The sequence below is a fragment of the Blennius ocellaris genome, assembly GCF_963422515.1.
Source record: "Blennius ocellaris genome assembly, chromosome: 15".
NCBI lineage: Eukaryota > Metazoa > Chordata > Actinopteri > Blenniiformes > Blenniidae > Blennius > Blennius ocellaris.
Window position 1 is genome coordinate 15,646,274 of NC_137664.1, and position 20,000 is coordinate 15,666,273.

A 20,000-nucleotide genomic window follows, 5' to 3' on the forward strand; every position below is an offset into this window, starting at 1 on the left:
AAATGGCCCGAACGGACTAAATGGAGAAGTCACTTTTATCCTGAAGCATGAAATTACGTTAGGGCCTAGTCCATTACACACACATATAAGGATATATGCGAGAAATGTACATGTGTTGAGGATCTGTGCACTTAAGCAGATGCATGAATTCACATAAGCGTGTTGAGACTCCACATGTGCAGCCATACATGCACACATTAAGTTCATGAATACATTCATATCCTTCCCTGACGTCTCATTTGGACTTTTCTTCCCCGCACACAGTCTCTCTTTGTACTTATCAGAATGCACATTTTTTTCCCCACTATGTGCAGATGAGAGTCAATAGGAGCTCTCCGATTTTCTTGTTTCTATTTTAATAGAGCAATGAAAATCTAAAGAGTGCAGGGAAAAATCATTTGGCACAAATTTTATAAAATGATTCAGTGAAACCAAGGATGAGATTTATATATTCTTCTTTTTATTTTTCAATCTGGAAACATGGTTGTGTGAGTCACACGTGTCAAACTTGCCAAGAGAGTGATGGAAATATGTTTATTTATAATAACACACGGCAATCTATTTTTGACAGGCTGTCCCCGTCAGAAAGTGACACAAACAAAATCTCGTCTCAGGAGACTGATTTCACTTTATTGTTATAGCGCGCGCGCACGCACACGCACACACACACACACACACACACACACACACACACACACACACACACACACACACACACACACACATTGTGCTATGTACCAAACTTCTTTATAGAATCCATATTTAAAGTAGATCTGATCACTTTAAATGTTAGTCAATGTAGATTAATCAGTCAACGCTACTGACAAATGAGGGACGTATGAAGCTTAACCAGCATTGTATCTGGGACAGGGGTGATCAAACCTTTTTTTGAATAAGGGGAGAAAAATAAAACTTCACAAAGTACCAGGCCACTGGTTTATCTCCAGTGTATTAAAGTTAACTGTCTCAATAAAATGTGGATGAAATATACTGGGATATGTTCACTGAGACACTAAATCCATACGTGCCATGTGGTGTAATAACTAGTTTGGTGCAGCAAATTGACAGAATGAACGACTGTTTCCATTTTTTTTTTTTTTTTTTACGACGAGCTGGTGAGTCAATTATTGACATTTGCAATAATGATTACGGGCCACATGGTGGTGCTGTGGTGAGCGCGCTCACCTCACAGTAAGAAATACCCGCCGGACTTTTCTGCGATGAGTTTGCATGTTCTTCCCTTGTGTGCGTGGGTTTCCTCCAACACTCCAAAAACATGCATGTGAGGTTAAATGGTGATCCAAAATGGCCCCAAGGTGTGAATGTGTCTGTGTGTTGTTGTCTGTCTCTCCATGTTTGTCTTGTGATGGGGTTGCAACCTGCCCAGGGTCCATTGCCCTTTGTTGGATCCTGAACAGGATATGAGCTGCATAGGAGATTATAGGTGGGTAATAGTTCTTGTGGTATAAAATATACATACTTCTCACATTATTTCACAACCTCCTGCACAAATATTAGTACCAGATAGCCAGATAATCACTTTCCATTGGCATGGCAATCCCAGCTTGGGCCAGGTCCTTTTCAAATTATTCTTATTGAGTAATGTGTAACCCAGTAGCTGTCACAGTGAAAAACCTTGTTAGAGACAGGTAACAAACATTGCTTGGTCAGATTTTTCTCGTATGGTTTAACTCAATTCATTCACACAAGAGAGAAATGCCACTGAAAGTAATTTGTATATTTATTTGTTCACCTCTGAAAATCATCAATATGGAGAATAATGTTATTTAAGAATCAATTGATCTATCCATCTATTTGGTTTTCTTATTGATAATCTCACTATCCAAACAGATGTGAAGATCATGTGAAGTAGATTTGGAGAAAAATTGACAGCATCATCAGCGTCATCACCATCATATGGTCATCACAGTAAATGCCAATTGTCACGCGGACCAGAGACATGATGTTGAAACAGTACCAAGGTGCCCTCAGGCTATATAACAAAGACATTTCTCAATTTTCTCTATACATCCACTGACCACGTATGTGCTGAAAGACTAAGTTGAGTCAAGCCGTTCAACCATAGATCATTTTGAGCATCAGGGGGGTTTGGATGCATTAAAGCGAATGGATGTGACAGGTCTGGCTGAAATGGTACTCTGGAGAGGACAGTTTTACCTCTCTAACCATTTGACATTTGAGTCTCTTTGCAGCCACACGCTGGCTTAGAAATGGCCGATGAGCATATTTTCGTGGATATCTGACCATACCTTATTGCCTTGACGTCAGCGAAGCAAAATGCTCAACCTCATGGCCGGACACAGTGCCAGAGGGAATAGTTTCTGGTCAAAGTCTCTACCCTCTGCCTCTTTCTCTCTCTCAAACACACATACATGCAAAAAAAGCAGGATCGTTAAAAAAAGGGGCCGAAACAGCCAAGAAATTTCTATTTCGCTGAACACTAATCAAGAGGGAACAGGCCTTTACCTTCCTGGCACATAGACAAAACCCATTGTGACAGCCAGTGACGCAAACACAAATAGAGAGACAAATTAATATGAAGCATACGCACATGCACACAGACACACAGACACACACACACAGGAATAGCAGCCTCGAACAGCAACACCTAAGCACACACACACACACACACACACACACACACACACACACACACACACACACACACACACACACACACACACACACACACACACACACACACACACACACACACACACACACACACACACACACACACACACACACACACACACACACACACATATTTGTGTTTTACTGCATGTCAACTGCAGGGAAAGTGCAGCAAATAGAGGAGACAAGATAATAATACAGTGCATCAGTCGGTTTCTACCACTACCTCTGGATGGGTAATTAGAGGGAAGGAGGGAGATTAAAGAGAGGGAAAGTGAGAGAGAGAGATAGACACACACACAAACAGGCAGAAAAAAAGAAAGAGGGCCCACAGTAGATTGGATTTCATCTATGCCCATTTTCAAAAAAATTATCAACATGCTCTCCATCCCCCTCAAAAGAATCTGAGAGCAATTTATTTACATTGGTGCTTATTTACAACAATATTTCAAAATTAACAATAATCATCTGGTTGGATAACTTCTGGTGAGGAGACAGTCTGGTTGAAGCATAATGGTTAAAAATAGTACTTTTATAGACTGCCACAGTGGGTTATTCGCAAATAAGTGCTAGCTGTTATATATTTTTATAGGAGGAAAACTTCAGGCACTATGGTAACAAACATAAGCCTCAGATTCAGCAGAGAACATGTCAAGGCAAGTAAAGTATGATATGTAACCTCATGCACTGCAAAGAAGGGTAAATCCCAGAATATTGGTGAGACTTCACCTCTCATTTTTAATGGGGTGTTTTTTATAATCCCACTGCCTGGCAACATTCGACTAATTCAGTTTCTTGGACATTGAGGCATAAGGGTAGCATTCAAAAGCAGAAGAAAGCTTTAAGCCTTTGAACATTCAAATAAATGAGAAATCCAGTGGGGAATCTGACAGCGCATCAACAAGTGGGACTTGTTGATGTCACGGCACTGAGTCTGCATACTAAAGATCATCTACAAAGAATATTATAGAAGATGGAAAAAAACAAAACAAAAAAAACAAACACGACACTGCCAATTACCAGTAAAACTGCTTTTTGTTTTGTCCCCCCCCCCCCCCCCTTTTCATGCAGAGCATGCAAGTGGAACGGAGCTGGAGCACAGGAAATGTAATTGGAGCAAGGAGCAGCATTTGATGCTCCGGCTGCACAAGTTTGCTCCAGTTGGTTTCACTGCCACTGAAAGAAAAAAAAGAAGAAAAAAAAAACAACAACGAGCAGCCTCATTTTTGTGACACGGATGTGGCCACTTTCCATCATGCCAAAAGTAGACCGGAGCTAAACATCAGTCCTGCCTCACCCACAAACAACATAAGCTTCCTGTTGAAGGAGTGGAAAAGTAAGTACCGTGTTCATGACACTAAGCTCGTTTCATGAACTGTCTCAAAGACTTTATTTAAAATCACAATCACTTGATGTCTGACGGCTTGTCGGCTTCATTTTCATGCCGAGATGTCTGACGGCATTTTATATAAACATATATATTCTGTTATTTCACTGTGCTCAATGAAACTGTCTTATTTGTAATTCACCTAAATGCCAAGTGACTGTGCCGCTGTTGTAGTCTGTCTGTGTTTGGCTCCAACTGATGCAACAGCAGCAGCCTCATAGTCATCTTTTAAAGGTCACATTTTTCTAGCTTGCTTTAGCGATCATGCAGTCTATGAGATGATTTTTATTTTAAAGTTCCAATCATCTCAATATTGTTTTCCAACCATTCTCTCCAGCCTATAGTTAAAGGTCTGGCTTCCACACATTTGGTAACTGTGCCTTTAAAATGCAGTAACATCAATCATATCATTGGTGAACCTATGACATGATAATATATTGGTGACATGACAAAGTTATAAAAATCCAATGAGAACAGGCTGTGTAAATTAAAAAGTTCTTTTACTGCTCCTCGACCCTGTTTTGTACTAATACAAATATAGGGTATTACTTCCTTACAATATGCCACCTTTAAAGTAAATTAATTCATAGCTGCAATGGTTTTACATTTTTTGATAAATCCACCTGAGGTTTCCGGTGTTAGGCTCTGGTTCCTAAAACTAAGCCCTCCTGTCTGTAGCTGGTCATTATTCAACTTCACTTCATCTGCTTTGCCAGGAAGAGTTTTCTTGATCTGGCTGACTTAATCAAGTTATTAACTTCAAGATTGTATAGCTTTATAGTTACAGTGCACCTTATTTTCCGAAGCTGTTAGTGGTTCGAAATGAAATCCTGACCTCAGTTTAGCCTGCTGGATTTGAACAATGCATTTAAACCAGCAAGGCCAGTAGCATATTTTCTATTAAATATTGAAGTACATTCATGCAAACAACTTCTTCTATTCAGACTGTTTGTTTATATTTTCTTCAGTTGGAAATTACATTTCTGCAACATCTATTCATGTCAAAGATAAACAGCGAGGCTTTCACGCTTCTACACACCCCTACATGGACAAAGTTGACAAGTAAAATGGAAGGTACTGTAATAGGTGAGATGGGACAGAGTAGGAGTGGCACATTTGGATGAGTGCAGGAAGGAGAAAGCACAGAAAAAGATAGACACTGGAACACAGGGTCAGCATATTGAGTTATGAGGAGAAAGGGAGAAGAGGAAGGAAGCACTACATGGATAGGAGTGATGGATGGCAGTGATGCATGCAGATGCAACAGAGGCATACAGTGAAAAATAAAATGAAGTTAAAAACTGAAAGTGTCACAAAATTTTAAGAAGCCACTTCTTGACCTTAAATGACACGACATGAGTGTGGGCCTTCCACCTTCACAATGGCACGACAGAAAAAAAGGGAACTTGGATTTGGGATAAGAATGCAAACTAGTGCACAAGCTAAATGTGGCTAATGGCTTTTACTGCACTATGTGGGGAAAGCAGCACTGAATGGGAGAAGAAGGAAAAAAAACAACAATCTGTCTTGCCAGATTATGCTTGATACCCAACAGATACAAAGAGGCAAATGCACACGCACACACACATAGAGTTTCCCTCATGGCTTCCCATTGACTTCTTAAACCGGGCCCATTTCCCCAATTGTTATGGCTGTCTACTACAATAAAGTGATGGGGGTTGCTGTTGTCCTGCAAGTAGAGCAAAAGATGAAGAGGGAGGAAATTTGCGATATGGAGCGGAACAAAAGAGGACAAACTGTTATGGAAGGAGAAGGACGGATGCATTGAGCCTCATGTTAGAAAGCAAAATACCTACAGATTTTTGTATCTGCAATTTATTCTTATTTTGAATGTACCCATTGATTTTTGGGGATCAACTACTGTAATATTGTTGGCCTACTATTGGTTCTGAGAAACCTTACGTGGGGCTGAGAGTATTTATACTAACGCAATGTCAATTCCATGTGTCAAGGCAACCAGAATAAAAGCCAAACAGAGCAAGTTCAAATATCACATGCGTATAATTTGAAGTATCCAGCTCTGGAGGATTCTTGAAGTATCTAATGTTGCCATCTTTAATTATTTCTTAAAATATGAAATAAACATAGAATAGCGATATTGCAAGAAGAAAGAATTAAAAAATTCATGCCAGATTTACATGAGCAAGTTTCAAATAAAAACCCACTGTTTTCACATGTTTTCCTTTACGAAGAGTTTTGTGTTTCCACCACAACATTTTGAAAATGATGACCAGAAACAGCAGAAATGCTAAAAACAATGTCATTTTCAACTTAGTAGATGTTTGTTTTTGTCATGAAACCATACACATATGTGCCCAGAGAACTCTATGCTACAAACGTTAACAATAGAGAGTACAGGGGCGTTCATATGGACAGACGATGAAGATGGATTGCTATTTCGAGTGACTCTCAAGTGTAAAATGACTAAGTGGGAAAGGTTCTACAGTGGGAGGCAATTTTTAAAAAGCTGCATTTCCAGTGGCTTCGGGCACTGTGTAGACAGACACCCAAACCGCAACGTAGGTTTTGCGTTTTCACTTTCAAACGCTGTTGTGTGAACAGAGCCTAAGTTTTCTCAAGCCACTCAGTTTGCTGTTTGTTCTACCATGTCTTACCACTTTAACCCTTTACCCTTCACTCCTGCCTTATCCCTTCAGTCTATACTCTGAGCATGGGAACTATCAGTGGGATTTGTTTCACTTTATCTGGTCCTTATATTTCACAGAGTCGTAATTACTCATCAGAAGCCAAAGTTCAGCTGAAAAAACTCATCCTCCCCAGCAACAAGAAGTCAAGACCTTCAACGATAATATCCCAAGGCCCTGCAAACTTCAGGGTCAAATTCTTTCCACACTGACGTTAGTATGTCGGCTATTTGTTTTTTTTTATATCTGCACAGGGACTTTACGAAAAGTCTCATTCATCAAGATGAAGTATCATTTAAGTGTGTATTGTTAAAAAAAAAAAAAAAAAAAAAAAAAAAACCCAAGTAAAACAATCAGGTTTGGCTACTGGAGTCACACAACACACACTTGTTGTGGACATCCATTGAAGGATTTACTTGAAAATGCTACTTCAAAGATAAGTAGCAAGACAGTTTCTGTCACTGACAAAAATTCTGTGGCTGAACTTCATCAGACGTCCTTTTGCATTTCGTGTGTTACGTTAATAATGTCCAATGATTTACTGAGACCGGGGACAAAAGCTGGGAGTAATTAAAATGAAGACGAGGCCAAGTTCTAGGAGTGACCTTACATGCGGGTGTGTGAAGGGAGGAGGAAAACACTTCTTGGTTTAAATGGGAGGTCTCTGAGGAGCTCTATGGATTCACCCTCCTCCATAGCGATCTGTCTGCGAGGGGACAAGACAATTCCATTACCCAGCAATGTAGCACAAGTCCCCGGAGTGTGTGTGTGTGTGTGTGTGTGTGTGTGTGTGTGTGTGTGTGTGTGTGTGTGTGTGTGTGTGTGTGTGTGTGTGTGTGTGTTGCAGAGGGGGAGACACAGGCATCAGTCAAACAAGAGAACTCACACTTTCCTTGAGGCCAGGGCTGACCAATTACTATGTTGACTTTCCATGTCCACATTTGAGCATCACTGATGGATAAAACCAGTCAATTACTTGCTTAAATAATCACAGAAATCTGTTGACCCTCATGTCATAATTGCTCATAACAACAAAAATCCTTTTAGTTAAAAAAAACAACCCCAAAAGACACTGTATGTTTAATAAATAAAGTATTTAGAACCCATTTACACAACAGCATAATGTTTGTTTTCAAAACATTGCTGTGGAAATGCAAAACATTTCTGAAATGAAAATTCAAAAACAATGCATTTTTACTTGAAACATTGATGTGTAAATGGGGCCATATTTACTAACTTGAGACTCATACACAATTAACGAGTGCTGGATTTATTGAGATTATTTGATTTAAATATGAACCACAACAATTATATGGATGGATTATCACACACAAATATATGTTAAGTCTGTGAATATTGTTCATTTTTTAATGGCTGAGAATAAATGCACCTGTTACACCTGTGTTTTTACACACTGATCCCAATAAAAATAAACAAAAAATGTATATTCCCATTGAAGAACATGATGGAAGCTGAGCCATATTCCACCCATGAAAACTACATGATCTCATGCTGCCCATCTCCCTTCCTCTTTCACTGATCATGCAAAAAAGACTCTTGGAGTCAAGATCAAAAAATCGAGGGAACATAATAATATTTTGTTAAATATTTGAGCTTCTAAATTAGCGTTTCCAGTGCTAACCTCATAACCTGATCCATTCCTGCACCACTGGCGGTGCAGACTTCTGTTATCGTCCGTCGCACTGAGTTTGCACCGCAGCCGTGTTTACATAGGGCCGCGGTGGCTATTGTAGACTCGCTTAGACTGGATTTGTTTACAACAGTGGGTCGGAGCCAAACCTAGATCCCTCTTTCTTGTGTGATGATGGATGGTATAAATTCATTACTGCACAGTCGCTGTGCTTGCTTACAATATAAATGTTTTTTCTTTATTGTAGACATTCAAAATCTTGTCATTGCAGTAATGGGATCGCTCTGTCTGGAGAGTCTTGATTATCCTATGAATTATCTGTCAAGAATTTGGAGGAAGGCGGGGGTGGTTCTTCCAGAGGCTGGTGCTGGCTGGCGGGCTGAGTGACTTGCTGGCACAGCGAGTGGCTGAGTAGCTGACTAATGGGGAGATGGGGAGTGATCAGCGGCAGGGCTATTAGATATACACGGCCTGATGTTTGAACGGCCATTGCAATTTCACAGCTCCACACCAAATCATTCTATTTTGGAAGGCCTGGTGACCACAGAAGAGGACACACTTCATTTAATATCAGCCACATGTGCAGTCATCTCTTTTCTTTCTCCATACAAATCATTATTTCAAACACTAATGGCTTGCATTTACCATCAAGAGGGAGAAAAAAAAAATTCATAGAGATGAGGTGAAGACATATGTTCGATCCCATTTTCGTAAAACTGACGGTTTTTGATTGCCAGTGCTTTGGGTCCCCAGCTGTTTGAATGCTGTACCTTCTCAGAATAGTAGCGTGGAGGTCTTCCGGCCTGGGAGCTTTGTGATTGTTTTCATATGTGAAACACTTTATACTTACTTATTCTATATGGCCTAGTCGTATAATAATGCTTATGTGTCCATGATTACCGGCCAATACAAAAAAAGAAAATACTTCCAGGGTAACATTGTGGTTAACATGGGAGAAAAGCTTATATTTAATGATTATAATCAAAATTACATTTACATACTTACAGCTCCATACCTCTGTCAAAACAATCAAGATGAAACATACATGCTTGTTTACTCTTACTCTTATAATTAATTTAATGACTGGAACTTTGGCCATTTGAATTGTAGGTTTATTGTTAGTTCATCATTGACTTCAGTTACCATTTAGTCCAGATATGCACAAGTCTCTCTGACTTCTTTAGCCATTTTATACAAGCTGGCATTACAATTGTCAAATATTGGGTGAAATACAGAGTATATTCAAGATATGTTTCCCAGCAGATTGCAAGGGACGGCACAGCAACACAAACACACGGAAGAGTAGTGGAACAGATAAAGTATATCAACAGGGAGAACATGCAGATATGACGGACATATGCTGACACACTATCAAACATCTGACTTTGATATAATTATTGATATATCAGATAATGTCTCTGGGATAGAATCAACAAAATAAAAATAAAAAACACCTTGAGAAAAGCAGCTACAGAAAACCTTTTCTTTTCAGTTCAGTCTATTTTTACTAAATGTAGTGAAATCCTATCCTGAGATGCAATATTAACACAAATGGGACAGATGTGAGATGCCACTGAGTTTGACTTTTGTCCTGTTATGAGGACAACACTAAGTGATTCTTCATATCAGAAATTCACTCAATGCATTTGTGATATTTTGCATTTACAAGGCTGAGAGTGACAAAGAAAAAACACTAACCTTGACTTCAGTCAACATTTATTCCAGATGTAATGACTCATGACAAAGCGCTCATGATGCATCACAAGTAAGGAAGTGAGGGAGCAAATGCTTAGATTTGCACCAGTGCACTGTAGTTGGATCTTACTAGATCTGGGTAAATGGCTGAACCACATTCAGTCAAGTCATATCTGAAATAAATATTGTGTTCAGAAGAACAGGTCATATGAGACGCATTCAATTGTGCTGACATTGGTTTCAGTTGTGTTACAGCTAAAAACTAACTTAAGAAAACATTTCAGAATGTTTCTCTACAGTCTAAGAAATCTCCCCCATATATTCCTGATAACTGGTGATATCATGTCTTACCTGGAAAATATCTATGTATCATGTTACATTCTATACTCGTCAGAGAAACATCATGTAGGAACTCTTGAACTTGCCTGCAGCTGGTGCTTTAGCTTCAGGTTGGCTCAGTGGCGGCCTTCACTCTGGGAGAGTGGGTGTTTGGCTGCTGACTGGGTGACAGGTTATCAGGGTGACTGGCTGGATATACGACCCACTGCAGTTGATGCCGCGCTCGCTGGGAGGCTGAGTAACTGGGCGGCTGCAGCCCATGCTGCGATACTATAAATTGCTTAGCTGACGGCCAACTGAGGACAGCAATAGATACAAGAACGGACAAAGCCAGAAAAGGGCAGGGCAGCAATAACTTCCCCCATTGTGACAGCAAACTAAAGGATGCTGTATTTCACCGCAGAGCTTTTCCACTTTTATGACCTCCTGCTTATTAAATTATAATGAATTTTTACTGGCCCTACTCTTTCATTTTCTCTTTCATTTTGTCATCAGCTTGTCACTTTTTATTTCTCTTCCAGTGAATTTCTCCCTCTTGTTTTTTTTGAGGATAGTGTCCAAGGAGGTACTCGACTGCTGGAGTCAAGCTCGTATAACACCCTGCCACACATGTCCAAGCCGGACAGGCACAAACACATGAAGTGTTGGCACATGACAAACTGTGAGTTTGATGTGAACGTGGCGCAAGCAAACACAGGTAGACATGTTTTTATAGGATGCAGCTGTTCGTAACGCAAACCAGTCCAAACACTAAGCTACCAGACAGATGCGGGCACAGAATCCCGGCCAGGATAGAGGAAATGCTTCATAAAAAGGGACTACAAAGCATATAAATCACTACTTATCCACTGAAGTTACAGCTGAAAATATCTCTTCAGACTCACATGTCACACATGAGCTCCAGGTGACCTTGTTGCTTGGCCGCCGCATTTCGTACAACTCAACATGAAGCCATCCCCTCTGACTTGAGGATTCGGATAAGTCATTCAAGACAATGAGACGGCGCTGAGCTTGCAGTGACCCCTGACCACAACATTGTGCTCAGGTATTCATTGAGTCTATGTCAACATGTGCTAAATTTCAAGAGCTCAGATCAAAGTTTGGTGGAATAAAAAAAAAAAAAAAGGAGTGGTCATAAAGAGAAATAGAATGTATTCTCCTACCAATCTTAACTGGAAAGTGTGTGGCACACAACAAATTGTCTGGACGCATTAGCAAAGACAACACGAAGATACTGGATGCTCTTTGATCAATATAATCAGTGAGCCTGTGAGTCCACATCATCAGCCATTGTGACTGACTTTGATTGTGCTTTAACTCATCAAAATCACATCAATCCATGTTTTACTGATAAATGTTTGAGCCAAATTTTGGAAACTTTTCTTCAGTTCATTTGCGAGTCCTAAGGAACATCTGTACCAAACATTCACACACGTCCACAAAATGCTTGAGACATCACGCATTCAAGATAAGGACACATGTAAGATCTCGATGATCTTTGAACAAAATCAAATCAGCACATTGTTTTATTTCAATTTCACGAGCCAACCCTGAATTATCAAATTAACTGGAATGGACCCCCCCCCCCCAAAAAAAAAAAAAGGATCTGAGATTTATAACATTTGAAGGATAGAAAGGCAGATTTAAAAAAGCATAGACAGATGGCTCTGTGCTATTCTCCTGATAACACTTCTGTCTGGGTAAAATGCAACAAGCCCTTGGTGTAAGTAATAAACACTGCATAAAATCAAGCCATCATCATGACGGTAATCACAACGAGTGCAGCTTGTCATGAAGTCATTATCACTGTATCTGTGCATCATTTTGGCTTTGTGGATTACATAATAAAAGATGTAGGCAAAAAGGAAAAAAAAAGGAGGGGGGGTATTAAAAAATGGCTATCTAAAAAAAAAAAGAGGACAGATGGCAAACTATAAAGTAAAAGCAAACTGAGGATTGGATAGTAGGAGAATGAGTGAAAAAGACAATCAGGGAGTACAATCTGTCTTTTTTTCCTTCTTTTTTTAACTCTAAAATGCAGAATTAAAGTCAAAGTTGGCCCAGTGTGCGTTTCCTGGATGTGTCATAAAAACACAAACTGTTATCTAGGCAATTACACTCAGTGCCAGGGTAGACCACTGAGGTATTGTTCTCACAAACTTATAATTGACCCCTAATGAATGTCTGCATGAGGAAAAGTCTGTTTGCCCCACCCTCTTGCACCCATGCACACAGTTTGAGACCACCTAAGTGTCATTACACTGTAGAGAGCCACCGGCGAGGACACACACACACACACACACACACACACACACACACACACACACACACACACACACACACACACACACACACACACACACACACACACACACACACACACACACACACACACACACACACACACACACACACACACTCCTGTCTGTTTATGCATTGCATCATTCGCCCTGCTGACATAATCTACCATAACATAAAACTCTCATTAATTCTGTATTATTTCAGCATTTGGTAATTCATCATTGCTGATATGATTAACCAAACTGTCACCCTCCCATATAGTCTCATTCATCAAACATTTGCATGGAAATATTGCATTTAATATCAGTACTGGAATGAAATCTTGATGGGTGGCGTGCTTGGCTCAGTGTTGCCGCTGTTGACAAGGGGATACATTCGAGGTTTACTTGCTATCAGAAGGGGGCCACGCTCTCCCACATGGTCCAATCTAATGGAGCTTTTGTATTGGCTTGAATTGGGTATTATTTATTTGGATTTGTTGGGAGTAGTTACTGTGGTAACATTTTGACAAAACACAGAGGAGGTAAAATAAAAGGTTTGCCTTTTTTTGATGTGAATCTGAGGTGGACTCCATAACACAGCTGTGTCAGAATATGAGAAAAACCGGTCCCGGCACTTTTTTTTTTTTTAACGCTCCAGGAGTGATGAATCAAGGTTTTTCTTTCGCAGTGCATCAAAACTTTGTCACTTTCTGGCAGCACTTTGAAGTGGCCACACCATGATTGATGCCAAAAAGATATCTAATTTCACCTGCTAGCCAGCTAGAAGCTCCAGTCTGATTCCCTTTAGAAATCTAATTTAAACTGTTTTCCACTCTTTCGATCCAAACAGCTCCAAACCGAATGGGCGACAGAGAGTGATTGCTCGTTTGTGACAACTCTGGCAGGCAGAGATTACATATACTTGTGTTTTCTTCGACAATAAGAAAACATCAAATCATTGCTGGCTAAAAATTGTTTTTCTCAAGTTTGTCATTTGAGAAGTGGACAGGCAGCCATCAGTCATGACGCATTACTGCAGTGACAGATTTAATCAACAAGCCACACTGAGCAGGAGGAACCAACTCTCACAATAAATCCAAAGTGTCTCGTTACATATTGAACACAATTGAAAAGGAATGCTGTGTTTAAGACTCGAACACCGACTTGACTGCAGGATCTGTCCATGTAAACCAGAGGTGCAAACGCATTTTAGTCCAGGGGGCCACAAACAGCCCAATCCCATCTCAAGTGAGATGGACTGGTCAAATAGTGCCTTGATAACCATGTTTTTCTTTGTTGTAGTGCAGAGTATGCATGAAGAAAATATCGGTATTTTTGCAATAATCAAACAACTACCTCTGAAAATGACTACAATCTCAACATAAAGTTAATTTAATTAAAACTTCTGATGCAAAATAGAGTGACATTTCGAAGAAAAAACAACAACAAAAAACTGCTGCTACAGCTGTTGCACGAAACATAATTTTAAAACTCACCCTGACAGCATGGCTTTGAGGCCACTGCCAGTTTGCTATCTTTCTCACAGCATCTCTCAACTCAGGTCTCAGTGTTGTGTTGTGTCCACTACTCTTAGGAGAAGAGTTAACAAAATAATGTTTTCTTTGATATTTCTATCAAAGTGGGTCTGAATGAATCCTCTTGCTGCCAAGTTGTGACCCACAGGCCTCATCTTTGACACCCTTGATACAAACCCAAAAAGGGGCTGATTTGCTTAAAATTTTATCTACCTAATGTAACTGAATCACTACAAATTAACATACATACATTTACAATACATCTTTCTCTTTCCAAAACCAAGGCTGTTTTTGGAGTAGACATTTTCTACAATAACAAAATGCACTTGTGAGAATTTAATTTTATATTTTTCTATCTCAATGACTTACAGATGCTCTGTAAATATGCATATATCTCATAAAATGTTCAAGTCATTAAAAGCTAGCAGACACATATCCTACTGTTTGCTCTCAACTAGAGAAGTAAATAAATAAAAACAAAAAAACCTTTGAAATCAAAATTGTCAAGCAGGAAGGGTTCAAAGGTATTGCTTTGTATACTGATGTTCCTAATTCCTCAATCATTTTTTCATGAACAGTAAGAAAAGATGACTGGAGAGTGGTGAAAAAAGGTTCAAACAGCATTTAGCAGCATATATAAAACCCAAAACAAAATAAACTACACATTTCTGTTTCTATAATAGGGGACTACAAAGAACAATACTGACGCCATGCTTCAAGTTCACATTGACATCCTTACCCACTGCGAAAATGAACATTTACAAACATCGTTTCTTTATAAACCTACAAACAAGTAGAAACTGCCATATTTCCATTTAAGAAGTCAATTAGTAATTTATATAATACGCCACAGTTGGAGTTAAACAACAAAGCCTCCGCCTTTAGGATAACATAAACAGAGCCATAAAACAATACAATTAAAAGTTCCTATGGCTCACATTTTATATTTCTCTGTGTTGTTTTTGTCTTAACTTTTTTTCACATGCAAATGAGCAAAACTGCTGATATAAAAAATTCAGATATTTCTGTTGGGACTTGTAATTGCATCATGGCCGACTACACCATGGGCGTTTCTTATATTTCTTCTCTCTCTGTTCACTCTTCACTGCTGCAATGACTCATATCATCTCCAATTTGGGATAATTAAAGATTCACCACTTATTTGAAATGAAATCTTCTGCTGGGCTTAAATAATAATGAGAGAAAAAAAAAAAAAAAAACTCACTGCCGATGTGGAGGAAGATGGTGTCGCGCCTCTCCCCGTGTGGGTTCTGGAAGCAGCTGTAGAGGCCGTTGTGGCCCAGGTTCACCTCTGTCAGGATCAGTCTGGGCCCCTCCAGACGGTGCTGCGCCTTCACGTCCGTGCCGTTCACCTTCCACGACACCGACGCGTCATTACCCAGGGAGCCGCACTGCATGGTGACATCGTTGCCCATCCGCTCGTACTGGTTCCTAGCAACTGGAAAACAGATGGAGGCGCCGAGTAAGCACTGGTGGTAGCAGCAACGCTTTCGCAAACAGTATCAGCAAAGGTTAATCACTGCCCTCTGAGGAGTCCATCTTCCAGCAATTAAACACAGCCACAATGAAAACATTCGTAATGATGTGAGCATTCGCAACAAATGAAATCTGTGGAGGATAGTCCAGCATTTCGTGGATTCGCTGGATCCCAGCAACAACAAAAAGACTAATCTTATTAGAAATTCACATTCAGGAACTGTATATGGGCCATCTCTGCAGACTTTAAGCCACTCCCACATTCTCACACTGTCAAAGTCACCTGATTATAAATTTCATCACCATAAATCTCCATTCAATCATCTTTCTGCCTGCCAATCTGGTGCCAATCGCCTCAACGCCCTACCCAGCCGGAGAGTGGATTATTCCCACTCTACCACACCTCCAGACTGAGGGGGTCCTGTCTGCTTCACCGTCTAACTGGAGCATCGCTGTAATGCTGCCACTGTCAACGGAATCTATACACTTCCCTCAAAATTCATCAACATGCTTGTCTTGACCTCTACTTAATAAATTCACAAAACACAACATGAGTATTTGGAAACTCCTTGATCATAGTTGTAGGTATTTCTGAATTTTTAGATTATTATGCTAAAAATGCAAAATGATTATTGTAAAGATAAAGTCAAGGGGAAATATAAATTCTTAGTAGTGTGCATAGAAGGCAAAAAGAAAGTCCAGCTTTGTTCTATACAGAAAACATGTTTTGTTTCATCCAAAGCTAAAAAATATATCAAATAATGAAAATATGACAGATTTAAAATGATATCTTTACTCCCAAAGTATTAAAATAGTGAAATCTCATAACTCGTCCAGACACATTTGATGCTTAAAAACTGGTAGAATTGTGAAGTTAATATGGCTTCCAGGTTACAAATTACACTTGACTGAGAAGATATGAAAAGAGTAAAGTCTGAATAAAAAACAACAGGTGTCAGACTCCAAAATTCAAAATCAACACTTCAGAAAGATCCAATCCCACACTTCTCAGGATGGGTTTTCTTTGCAAACATTAAATGTTACTCAACTATGTCTTCATATTTTATGATAATAATACAGAGATTTAGATGCAAATATAGCAACTGTTTCTAAATTCTGCTCTCCACAACAGCTAAATGGCTATGAATCTTATTAAGGGTGTTGTGTACATACATATATGTTTAAATGTGAACAGTCTCTTAACGTTCAGAACTCTGTGCTGTTACTCTTGAATGAACTGTGAGTTTAATATCACACCAGAGCAACCCACCACGAAGACTTCTCACCAAATTGTATTCTGACTTCCATGAATTTGTTCGATGCCCCGCAGCAGAATCCTGTCCTACACGGTCCTGCTGCCTCAAAAATAGCAATGTGCTCACCACCAACTTACCAGGCATCCTTTAAAGAACAACACTCAGCATACTGGGATATGTGCAAACAGGTTGCTTTATAAAGATAATGTGGACTGAATCGGGAAAGATTAATTAGGCATTAGCAATGAGCCTTCAGTGCTAAATTGTTGATACTGTTAATTGTCGTCCCTGGTTATTGTGATTTTCTCAATTGTCCACCAATGTTGTGCCGATGATAAATGGTGCCTTAAAAAAAAAAAAAAAAAATTTCCTTATTGAGAGTTGTATTGTTGCTTTTGTCCTGGTTTCTACTACCTCGACACCATTTCTGACTTGTCAGAAAAGCAGTGGGGGCCGTGACCTCCCGGGTTAACTGATGTATGTGGGCCTAATGGGAGCTCTTGTCACGACACCGGGGTCACTGGCCTGCTCTGCTGATAAGTCCCATGGGGCCTGTCCTGGACACGAGGAGCAACGACCTCAGATTAACAGTGAATCACAGAGAATCCACAGCACAACAAGAGACAACAATAAAATATTGATCCCCATCTCAGGACAAGTCTGGCTCCATGAACAGGAGAGGAGTGAAAAATAAAAGTAAAAAATGCCCCCACTGGCCTGGGATCAAATGCTGTCCAGATCCTTGTCTGAATCTGATGTTTCTCTTTTTCCTTATCTTTCTTTTAATACATCTGTTCCTACACTTCATTTGGCTGTCGTTTTCACTGCACCTGAGGCATGGCTCCTCACACAGCCGATACAGATGTCAAACTAGCGTTTCATGTATATTTCATGTCCCATAACGGAGCCATCTATATTTAATGGACCAGGATCCTTGTCCCCATTAACATTAACCTGACACTGTTTGTTCTCTCTGTCCTCTGCACGTCGTTCCCCGACTCGCGCTCTCCGTTCCCACTGTCGCCACACTCTCCTTCCACATCTCCCAAAATAATTGAGTGCGTATGCATATCAGTGGCGAGAAGTGCCCATTTTCTTTGATCTCTTTCTCTGTCGGTTTTTCTTGAATGGGTTTATGTGACTTATAAAAATATATTTGCATGTTTGGGGAGAGAAAAAGCCAAACTAAATAAATAAATAAATAAAACAGTGTGACTTTGATGTTGTCTTTGATGGCGGTGGCCTCGTGCTTCATGTGACAAGAGGAGCAGGGAGGAGGAGAGCAGAAAAGAGGAGGACTTGTAGGAACTGGGTGGACATCGCTGCTGTTTCTCTGCAGGTCATAATTCCACTGGATGTGCTGCACTGTATCCTTACATGGACTGTTTAATCAAAAGTGGGAGAAGATTTTATTCTAAACTTTCATACTTTATGAGCGCCCCCTGCATAAAGTTCCTCTGACTGCCTTTAGATGGCATTAAGCCATTGTCAAAGTCAGAGTGTAAAATCGTAATCCTCCTCCAGCAGAAAGGAACATTTATGAGGAGTATTTTAAAGCGCACTTCCTTAAGCAGTACATATTAGACTTTTTTGTGTCTGTCCTTGAGAGCCTCTGCACATTGCTGATCCTCTGACCTCGTCCTCCGCTGCCACATTTGATTCTTCTTCATCTCTGTGGCTCCATCACTCTCCCTCCACCTCTGTCCTCTCTCATATCGCTTCACCTCCAGCCTCCGCTGCCCTCTCAGACTTTCACCCCTCATCGTCCTCTTCCTTCACACCCCCTCCCTCTTCCTCCTCCTCCCACTTCGTGTCAGTCTCTATCTTTATCTCCACCCCAGCCACTATCTCCTTCACGACCTCCCTGCCATCTGCCTGTATCCGCAGCAGGCTTTGAACTCCAAACTCTTCTCCTCTCATCTTTCTCACCCCATTTGTCACTTTCCATTAACTATTTTGAACTATGAGTCTAAAGAAAGTGGACAAAATCTGAGCTTGTATTTTGACGTCTTTTTTTTAAATGCTATTTAGACTTTGAAGTGATTCACTTATTTTCTGTATTTATTTATTTCTTTATTTTTTGATGCACCCACTTTCGATACAATGGCGTTATCTGAATTTGTCTTTCACGGTTAAGTGAGTCAGACATCAAAACATTGAACATTTTACTTCCAATTTTCCTGTCGGTGGTCTTTATGCACAATCTTCTGGTAAACTGTTTATACCCAGGATGTAAACATGAACAGCAAATCTAATATGAGGATGAAAATTGGCAATACTGCTGCTGGGTGCTGTCAGATTCAGACTACACATTACCACCTCCGCCAAACAGCAATGTTGCTGTTTACGCTGATGTCTGTCCAGATTTATATAACATTAGTGGTGAACACAGTTACGGAATGTGGTCTTTTTTTTGGTAAGCATAGGTTTGGCTGAGCAATGTTGCATTCCTAGAAGGCCAGCTGGGGGTACCCTGGAGTTTTCTCCAGCATTTTGGACAAATTCACAGCATCTTTTACCTCTGACATTTAAACACATAATCGGATCATTCCTGAGTGACATTGAAAGTTAAAGCCAAATGTGAGGAAATTCACTAAAGGCGCTGTCAGATATGGCCGCAAGAATAATCTGTGAAGTCTCAGTGACCTCTGACCCTTAAAAAGTTCATTCCTGTGTGACATTACCATGTGTGTAACAGGCGAATGGGTGTTTCTCAGATGGAACAATAAAGGGTCTCTGTGGGGTCATCGGGACTTGAACGTAGAGTCTATGGCTTAGACCATGAAGATGCAACCAGATCAATCGTGAGCGTGAGGCCCCTGTTGTGAAAACGGGCCACATGGTGGTGCGGGGGTTAGTGCTGTCGAAGTGAGAAGGTCGCGGGTTCAAATATGGTCCGGGGCCTTTCTGCGTGGCATTTGCAGGTTTTGCCAAAAATATGCACCAGTGGTTCTTGAGCAAGGTCCTATGCTCCCCCTGAACGCTGGCCCGTGTGGCTACTACCGATGGGGATTAATACAGAGCAATAAAATAAAAT

The 20,000-nt window shown here is 40.2% G+C and overlaps 1 protein-coding gene across 2 annotated transcripts in view; it reads right to left on the reverse strand.

Moving 5' to 3' along the window:
- cntfr (ciliary neurotrophic factor receptor) overlaps positions 1–20,000 on the reverse strand; it is a 271,731-nt gene that overhangs the window by 96,826 nt on the left and 154,905 nt on the right. For both annotated transcript variants that reach the window (XM_080510318.1, XM_080510317.1), the window contains one exon: positions 15,436–15,669. In XM_080510318.1, coding sequence (XP_080366444.1) covers positions 15,436–15,669 — 234 coding nt within the window. The remainder of the gene's footprint in view (positions 1–15,435; positions 15,670–20,000) is intronic.